The sequence below is a fragment of the Geospiza fortis genome, unplaced genomic scaffold (genome assembly GCF_000277835.1).
Source record: "Geospiza fortis unplaced genomic scaffold, GeoFor_1.0 scaffold120, whole genome shotgun sequence".
Lineage (NCBI taxonomy): Eukaryota > Metazoa > Chordata > Aves > Passeriformes > Thraupidae > Geospiza > Geospiza fortis.
In genome coordinates, this window is record NW_005054364.1 from 3,049,933 (window position 1) to 3,060,138 (window position 10,206).

Genomic DNA, 10,206 nt, shown 5'->3' on the forward strand with positions numbered 1-10,206 from the left:
CCTGCTCCTGTGCCTTTAAGATGTCCTTCTTGCAGAATGGCCAGCCTTCCTGTACCCCTTTGTCTATCAGGACTGCCTCTCAAGGCCAAAATCTCCCAAAGTCCAAGGCAGCCAATCTGCAGACCCATCTCCCTACCTCTCTGAGAATTGAAAATGTCTGTTTTGTGATCACTGTGCCCTGTGAAACCTCCAACCATCACATCACCCAAAAGTCCTTTGTTCACAAAAACAGGGGCACCTTCCCTAGCTGGGTCCCTCACCACCTGTGCCTGGAAGTTATTTTCTACACACTCCAGGAACCTCTTAGACTGTTTCCTCACTGCAGTGTCCTATTTCCAGCAGTTATCTGGTAAGTCAAAGTCGTGTGCAAGAGCAAGGGCCAGTGATTGTGAAACTTCTCCTGTCTGCTTATAGAATATTGCATCTGCTTCTTCATCTTGCTTGGGTGGTCTATAACAAACTCCCACCCTGACATCTGCTTTGTTGGTATTTTCTCTGATTTCTACCCATAAACACACAACCCTTTTGTCACCACTGTCAAGCTCTAGACAATCAAAACACTCTCTAACATACAAGGCATATCCCACCATCTATCCTTCCTTGTGTATGCCTTCAGAGGCATTTCCAGCCATCCACTGCAGCCCTCCCCTTGTGGGAGTCATCCCACCATGTGATGGCAGCTGTGTCACAGCTATCCTGCAGTGCAGGTACTTCCAGCTCCTCCTCTTTTGTTACCCATGCTGTGTGCATTGCTGTAGATGCCCTTAAATTGAGTTACTGATCCTGCCCCCTGTTTGTGGGAAGAAGCTGTAATTCCTACTGATCATTAAGGGATGCTGTGCTGGTGAGGTTCTTAAACACTGGCATGCTGCATAACATCCCTTTTGCTTTTCAAATCTAGTTTAAAGACCTGATAACTCCTCTACAAAGATACTTTCCCCCCTTTTGACAGACAAGTGTAACCTGTCTGTCTAGGCTTGGTGTTGGTGAACCAACCCATGGTTAAAACCCCCAAAGTTCTGTCAATGACACCAGGCTCAGAATCTGTTCTTAATCTGCTGGCTCTTCCTTCCTCAGTCCCTGCAACTGGAAGGGCAGAGGAGAGCACTACTTTTTCTCCTGATTGCTTAACCAATCATCTCAAGGCCTTGAAGTCTCTTGATTGCCCACAGACTTCTTCTTGGGACTTCATTGCTGCCTAACTGAAAAATCAGTAATGGATAATGAACCTCATGAGAGCTGTATCAGGGTAAAAAGTTTTCCTTTAACATCTTTAACTCCGGCACCGAGGAGGCAGCAAACAACCCCAAGAAGGGAGTCTAATCAGCATATTGGGTCTTCTGTTTCCTTCAGAAGTGAGTCTCCCATGACCATGGCCCATCTTTTTCTCTATATGGAAGCAATTTTGATGCAGGGAGCAGTCTGAATTAACCTCCAGCCAAGTGAACCACCATCCTTGCTGTTGTTTGGTTCCACTTGCAGAGCCTCACATCTGTTATCCCAGGGCCCCTGAGACAGTGAGATAATCACACAGGAGACCTGCCCTGCTGTGCTGGGCAGGAGCTTGTTGCAATTGCCCCCTGTCCCTTCATCCCTGTGTTCAGCCAGGTGGAGAGATGACAGAATCGTCCCTATTATGTGTTCTGTCTGCCTATGGGATGTGCCCCAGGAAGGCAAGGTGCAATTTCAGTGTGTATGTAGTTCTGAAACTACACTCTAGTGTATTTTTAATTTGAATATAGACTAAAGAGCCCATACAGTGGGGCTTGAATTATGGAATAGACCATGGTTTCACTTCCAGATATCTTTATCTTGAATATTTGAATAGCATCAAAACTGAATTTGATGTGCAAGAATTAAGGAGGAGGCACAGGCTCGTGCTATACTTTTTTTTTTGTATCATTCTACCTTAAGTAAAGTGCAGGTAAATGTGTTTCTCTGCATCATTGTGTTGCAGAGGTACAGAGCATTTAAAATGGTGTCAGGGAAATCCAGTTTGGAGGAGACATCTCATTGCAAGGGCAATATTTTTAAGAAGCCATTTTAGTGTTAAAATCAAGCATAGTAAAAAGGATGCACTCAAAATGTATTAAAGAAGAGACTTGTGAAGCATGCCAATACTTGTAAATGCATCTGCACCCTGTAGACACCAAACCCCAAATTGCTTTCTAATGAAAGCTCTTATAATACATTTTTAAAACATCAGTGATATTAAAATTCCATGTTCTTTTTTAAATGCTTTGACTTTTTTAAGGAATGCATTTAGACTGGAAAGCTAGCCGAGGCACAAAAAGAATAAAAGAGAAGCAAGATAAAAGGAAGAAGTGGGGAAGAGGAGCAAGACTGGATATCAAAACAAAACTTCAAAGCCAGGACACAAAGTCAAACAGCCTGAAAAAAGTCATAAGAACATAAGTCCTAATCACTATTTCTGTCCTTCTCTCTAAAATGCTATTGAATGGCATTAAAGCAGAAAAGAATAACAATTCAAAAAACAATGGAGAAGTATGTCTTGATAAAGTGTTTTCCCTTCACCAAAAAAAATGCTAAGTGCATTCATACAGTAGTCAATGTGATGTTTGCATTTTCTAAGGTGTGTTAGGTACCAAGTGATACTTGATAGTGAATGTTTTGCATGCTGTCTTCATTACTTTCTACTTTTGCCATAGGCAGCCCTGGTGTTCTGTTCAGACATTTAAAGGTTGATCATGTTTTTATTTTGGATTATTTACTTTTGTTTTTTGGTTGTTTTTTTTTTTCCCTTGTGTTCACTACAGTAGTTGAAATGGAATTGCAGAGGTGTTGCTAGCCACGTTAGACATGCTGTCCTGGTAGCATGCCAGAGTCTACTAGGCACCAATTCTGTCCCAGTTCTCCTACAGAAAAACTTTTCTCTTAAGAGATTTATGGTTCACAGTAATACATTTAAAATATTTTTGTCTTGCATAAAATTTGTATTGAATCAGTGTGAAATCATTAGTTGGTCAAAATGTTCTTCATTGGCTGAATGATGGAAAATATTTATGGTCTCTTTAAATGTGAAAATTATTCTCTGTATGTATGGCAGTCGTCCAGAAGCATTATTAAACACTCTTCCTGAGCATAGGAGTAGTAAAATTTTCAGGATTTTTACAGAAGGCTCACAGCTGCCTTCAACAGGCTATACGGTGATGCAGTATTAACATTGTAGCCTTTCTGGATCGCTTTTCACATTGTCACCAAAATTAAATGTTCTGCCCCTAACCTGTGATAAATCAGTAATTAATGGTACATAGCAAACAAGCAGGAACTGAAGCTCAGAAAGATGTTAGCTTCCCCTTAGGCTCACAAAGAGATCACAGAACATGCTGTTCTCTGCAGTAGAGTCCAGTAGTGTCAATTAGTCTTAGACTTTATTGTTTTCAGCTGCACAGGAATTGGAGCTTAGCAAAGGAATTATGTTACTTCATTTTTGTAAACTTCACAAAAGGGGCTGTTTGAAACCAATTATATGGTTATCTTATTGGTCCTGATGGTTATTTTCATGCACCTGTTGACTGTTTAGAAAACCCTGTTCTACTGAAAAGCACAGATTGTACAATGCAAATAAAATTTCTTTCTCTGTTATTCTGTAGTTCAGTAGGTACTAAAAGATGTTCTAAGCTATAATTCACTATCAAATGGGGAGTTAATAATTTAACAAATTTCAATTGGATTGCCTTCCTACTACTTAGGACATTATGCAAAGTGTTGGTTTGTTTAGCTTTCTAGTAATACAGTAAACTTTCCAGGGTTGTCTAAGAGTGGTAAGTGAAATGGTTGTCACTGTAGGGGCACAATGATGTACATGTTCAGTCTGTAACACCCAAAAAGAGAAAATCTAGCATATCAACTACCACGTTATTGTCACTGACACATTGCAACAGGTTTTAACGTCATGAGGGAAGATGTGTTTCACATGCATGTCCTATGTGTATCTACATATCTAGTTAGATAATTGTTGGGAGGCTTAAAAGTTGCAGCTATTGCACCTTTAGCTTCTCTTAATGCATTTTCCATTCAGTGGAATGCACATCTGTCAGAGCATATTTCTTTCTTCTTTAGTTGCAAAAAGCTGATTGCATTGGGGTATTAGCTGTGTTGATACAAATCTGTAGGGATCATTAGCTTCCTTGGCAGGGCTCCAAGTAATTGGAGACCCAGTCTAATCTCTCCTGTTAGGTGCTCTTTGCTACTCCTCTTGGGAAAGGCATTTCAGTACATTACTGCAGGCATTTTAATACCTTAACCTTCCTTTGCTGGTTTGGTTGGTTGGTTTGTTGTATAGGTTTTGGGGTTTCTTAAATGAAGTGTCCTGTATATTATATTTTTTCTCTTGAGTTTTGGAACTGGATTTTTCCTTCTTTATAATTTACTTGAATTAGGCATTAGCCTGATGAATCTTGTAAGTCCAGCAAAAACTGTCAGAATATTGATTTATGGGCAGCAGGTCACGAGCCAACTGCTTCCAGTCATAATCTTCCCATTGACTGTGCTGAAGCATCAGTTTTATTTTTAGAAGTGCAGCTTAGAGAGAAATAATCATGTTCACATGAGCACGTGCCATTTCATTAAAAGATCACAAAAGATATTGTTGCATAGAGAAAGGCAAATGACTTACAGAAGTAGCAAATAAATATTTCTAATCCAAGAATCTATATCCAAGACAAAAATACTGCCAGTATTCCATTCCAGTTCTATTGTTCCTGAAAATGGTGATGGTCTAGAGTAAGCAGTGATAGTGGATAGATTTGAGAGTGTAGTTGATATGAAAGGAGAAATTTGCCTTGGACTTGAAAGGTGAGATGAGCAGAGATGTTTAAAGTCATCAGATACTGAATGCTGATCCAAGGAAAATAGAGCAGGACATGTTGCATCACTCACTTTTGCTTAGAATATTGGTAGATTAATGGTACTTCCATGCTCTCCCTCTACAAACCCTCTCAGCTATTAAGCATTTTTGGTGGTTTTTCTGTCTCTTTTTCTTTACAGCTCTTTAAACTTCTGTATCTCTCAGAATATTTAAAAAATATATTAATGGAAAGTGATGAGAATGTGAAGGTTATTATTATCTCAACTGTGAAGCAGCAAGAAAATTATAGAATAAGCTAGAAGAACTATCCATCATTACATGCTGAAAAAAAGAGGTTAGATTGTGTAATGGGGGCAAAAATCTCATTTAGTCCAAGTTCCTTTCAGAAGTCTTTTGCAAGACATCTTTTAATATGAATCTGAATAAAGTCAGATAGTTTATTTTTTCCCCCTTTTCACAGTACTGAATTCATTATGAAGTGATTTCCCATTCCAAATTCAGGCAGCGTGAAAACAGCTAATCAGAGCTACAAAGACAAGATTAATTGGTGTTAATTTCCAAATATTAGTGTTGGAATTTACTTGGCTTAATACGTCTAGACTTAAAATGATAGGAAATAAGTTACAATAATGGAACTAGATAAAGTAGATAATTTTTATACAGTATAAATGGGGGGGAAATTGGTACAGCAGTAATTTCTGGAATTTTTTTTTCTTTTTTAAATTCAGAAAATTCTTGATATGCTTTTGTGACTTATTTGTGTTATTTCAAAATCACTAACTTGATCTGCTGACATGGGAGAGCAGATCTTGCATCTTTTAAGGTAGACATTTCAAAGTTATCAGCTTGATCAACGTGTGGGGATAGCCACAAAGTATTTTCCACTGCTTCCATGCCATGTGATGTGTACACCTGAATTCATTGCAGTCCTCTGGCTTTTATCATTCAGAAGCTGGTGTAGATCAATACATAATTCTGCCATAAGAACAGCACAAAGGGAGGAAAGAAAAAACCAAAACAATTGAATGTCAGAGCTGCAATCTTCTTTTGCACCAATAGTGTTTCATTGGAATGGCACAAAAAGCGGCAAGAGTCTGAACTCAGGCTTGGTACTACTCACACACACACTTAGAAATAATGGGAGGCTTAAGAAATCTCATCACCACTACCATCTCCAGGCAGCTTCCTGACCCGGTGAATTCAAAAGGTGAAGGAAAAGAGGAGAAAGTAAAGAGAGAACTCAACGAAACAACATGAGGTGCATGTAGAAAGGCCAGGGAAATACAGCAAAGGACCTTGTAACTGATGTGGAAGGAAAATTGAACTCCATCAGTTGCATTTACAATAGCGAGGAAGATGCCAAATACTCCTTGCAGTTTGATGAGGATGGCCTCCAGGAATAACTGCAATTTGTAGAAACACAGGAATTTGAAATTAAATAAAACTATTTCTTCAGGAATAATATTTCTAAATTTCTAACCTCAGTCTGCGAGGAAAGGAAAAATGTAGCAACTAATACAACTTTGATGTTTTATTGAAAGCCTTATTTAATGAAACAAAAAAATTCTTTGGAAATCTCTATTACTTTCTTGATTAAATACCGGAGAAGCAGATGTAGGGTCCTACTTATGGCAAATAGTGCACAGCTCATAGAGAGGACTGTGTCTGTAGTGATTGCTGTATGAGCGCAAAATTTGAAGATGATGGATAAAAAAAATGTGTGTTACATAGCAACCTGCAATAATCTGTGGAAAAATCCTCTGTTAAGTAACAGGATGGTGGTGTGATTTCTTTGGAAGAAACCTCTTCTGCTCTCATTTCTCAAAATATGAGAAAATGAATGAATTTCAAGTGCATTTGACTGAAAATTAATTTGAGGCTCTAAGCAGTCTACTGCAGGGTCCACCTGCAGAATCCCATATCTGAAAGGATATAATTTGCCTCAAAGAGGTTTGCTAAACTGAAGTCTGAATTCTGTCCTTGCTTTTAGTCTGTACCTGCAGATAAACACTGTGGAGGTTAGATGCACAGACAGTGGACTCAAGTAAAATGAAAGAAGTTGCAATTAAAACATACGTTGCTGTGGAGCAAGCATCCATACCATCCTGCTTTAGGGAAGCTGATCATCTGAGCATTATGCTCTCGGAAATCCTTGTCTTTTTTTTGTGAAGCAAATTACAATCTAATCAAGTAGTATCTCAGAAGTTTGAATATTATTTTTGGGGGTTAAAATAATATGTCTTCCCAGTCTTCCAGGAACAAATGTGCTTTAGCACAGTTGATTTATCTTGATTGATCATTTTTAATAGGTTTGACGCTGAAAAACTAAAGTGGCAAAAGTCTTAGGTAGTATCTTAAATAGCTTTTAGTTAATATGGATATTACACAGCTACCTTGTGACTGAACTGATAACTCAGCTGCTGTTGCTTTGCAGAGAATGTTAGCTGATTTTTTTTGTGTGTTCCATTTTTGTTTGGGTTTTTTTTTTTATTTATAAACACTGTGTTTAGTTTTTATGCCTTATGAACTGATACCTTGGTATTAAAAATATATGCTGAGGATTTTGTGTTCCTCTTTGGTAAGTCTGTTTATTGGCTGGGGGGAAGCTGATGTTGCATGAGGAAAGTGGGCTTTTGAATTGTCAAAATTACCACTGGGTACTGGGTTCAGTAGGGAGTGAAAATCCTGCTCCTACAAGCTGGGCATGGAGTGGTGCATGCTTTTGCAGTCTGTGAAGCAGTCCTTGTATGTGCCCTATCTGATGGGGACTAGTGTCCCTTATAACCCCCGTTCCTGCTGTGCTTGTGTCTCCCTGTTAGGCTCAGAGTCTTCCAGCAGTGCTGGCTCCTCAGGATCACTGTCACGAATACATCAGCCTCTCCAAAGTGCATCTCTCGTCCCCGGGGTGACAGCCAATTCTTCAGGCAGTGTGTCCTACCCTGAGAACGGGATGAGTGGCCAGGTGGCCCCCAGCAACACCAGCTATATCATTCTTCCACTTGAAGCTGCAGGGATACCTCCTGGCAGTATCCTTCTCAACCCGCACACAGGTCAGTACAGCTCCCTCCTGCCTGATTCTGCCCTTTGGGGTTCTGATGTCAGCTGGTGAATCGGCAGGTTTCTTGTTTCCAGACATATTTTTCTGGAAGCACTTAATGAGCAAATACACATTGAAATGATGTTTGGCAAATTGCTGTTTTCAAATGTGCAGGCAAAGCTGGATTTGATTTCTGAGGCTGTTGTGGCATAGCTGGTGGGAAGTGATACAAAACACTCTTGCTCCATCTCAGACAGGATATTCCTCATTCAGCATTCCTGGTGCTCCCTAGCTCTCAGTGAATCCTCTAAGATCCCTTTAGCATAAATAAGGACAGATGCTCTTCTATATCAAGCATGGTGAGATATGGTGCAACCAAAATATAAAGTCACATTCTTAGAGATTGTGCTTAACAGCAGAACTTCAAAAGGCTTAAAGGCTGCATTTGAATCTGCACTTCAGAATTAATTTCATGTGAGTTATATGATTAGCAATTGTATTTATATTGTGAAGTTTGTGATGAGAGAAAGATGTAGCTCTTAAATTCCTGATACTTTTCATCACTGCAGCTCACAAGTGAGACACTTGCAAGCACCCAAGTGCTGTGGGCACTTCAGAAACTCTTCGGTTTGAACTCGAGTGCTTGATGAAAGCTTAAGGCAATTTGTTGCCTCCTTGGTCTGGATGAAGTCTGGATCATGTTATGCTGTTATTCCCCACCATATTGTACTATCAGTGTTAAGAAGGTTCAGGGAGTTTGAGGTTGTGGTGCTTCTTTGGTAATTTGGACTATTCCAGTGACCACGGCTAGCTGCGCTGTCAGCCTTAGCTGAGTTATGCTAGGTTTAAGACAAGAAAGCCTGTAGTGAAATGTAGCTTCCATTATACTGAGAGCTAAACTCTGAAATATTTTTTTCGAAGTCCTTAAAAGAACATTCAGGAGCTTTTTCTTTGGGGATTTTGTTTATAACCTGTATTTTATGTGTATTACATCCCTATGTTCCACTGTTTTGGTGGAAATGCCTAAAGCTTATTTGTGTGTCTGCTATTAAGAATAATTTTTTTTAGTTCAGTCAAGAAAGTTGCAGCCTTTAAGGAAAATACAGCCTTGGTAAACTGTTCAGCCAGTCTTACCACAGATATTTATAGACGGTAATATCTGGGGCTGATCAATATGTATCAGCATATTTAAAATCATGGAGGAGCTCTTGTTTGTTTAGATTTGAATGTTGTAAGTTGGATAAGTTCTGTCCAGAGAGGTGACTTACTAACTTGCACAACCTTTACTCTTCCAGAGCCTTTACTCTTTAAGTATACTTTTTTCCAAACCATTGCATTATTGACATGAGAGCCTAATACTGTCAGCAAGGAAAAGATCCATCATTATATTCATCTGCTCATTTCTGTTCTGGTAGATGACAGTTCTGTCTGCAACACTGAAATTTCTTGGTCAATATAGAAGACAACATTTTGTGTTCCACCATATGGTCCATTTCCATACAAAACTCATCAGGTCTAGGCAGGAGACAACTGTAATTCAGGTGACAGGACTGAGAAACAAATGAAAGGAAATTATGTTGCATGGAGCCCACAAACAGCTAAGAGATACTGCTTGTTCCTGGCCAGGATTGTTCTTTGACTTGTTCCTGGCAAGGATAGAGACTGGAGCTCACCACACTTGAAAGAGCCATGTAAGAGGAACATCTCCTACATCTATCTTGTCAATTTAGCAAATTGCAGCAGCTAGTTCAGATTTTTGCCTGCTACACAGGTAGTCTTTTTTTTTTTTCTGCTATAGTTATAATGCCTTTCAATACTGTCTCTAGACCAGAGCACCTTATCTTCCCTCCCTGTGTGCCTCTGGCTGCAGATGCATCATTGGGAAACCCATGCATGTTTATATGGTTAACATTCAGGGAGCAAGTATTTTTGTGTATATATTATTTTGTGTTTCTTTCAAACCTTGTGTTTAATTTCTGTGGCTCCCATGTAAATATATACATAATAAAGTAATGGAGAGAGCAGATTTCTTTAAAAACCTGACATTCTTGTCTCACACTCCTAGCTTCATGCTGCTACCTCGTGCTGGAAGTCAGACTGTACTTTGGCATCTGCTGTGTTTTTCACATGCAGCAAAATACATGCTGCAAAATTGTCACTCTTTGGGCTCAGAATCTTTGCATCTCATTAGGGAAACATTACAAAAGGAGCTCCATGGGGAGGGAATTTAGATTGCTGGATGCTGTGATCGACTATCAAAGTGATGGATGCTGTCAGAAACAGAGATGAAGAGAAGACAGTTGAAAGAAAAGGAAAAAGATCTTTGTTTCCTGTAATG

General features: G+C 39.3%; 1 protein-coding gene across 8 annotated transcripts in view; it reads left to right on the forward strand.

Moving 5' to 3' along the window:
• The window catches only part of ARPP21 (cAMP regulated phosphoprotein 21), a 104,713-nt gene that overhangs the window by 43,763 nt on the left and 50,744 nt on the right, over window positions 1–10,206 (forward strand). For all 8 annotated transcript variants that reach the window (XM_031059571.1, XM_031059575.1, XM_031059578.1 and 5 more), the window contains one exon: window positions 7,651–7,881. In XM_031059571.1, the coding sequence (XP_030915431.1) occupies window positions 7,651–7,881 (231 nt within the window). The remainder of the gene's footprint in view (window positions 1–7,650; window positions 7,882–10,206) is intronic.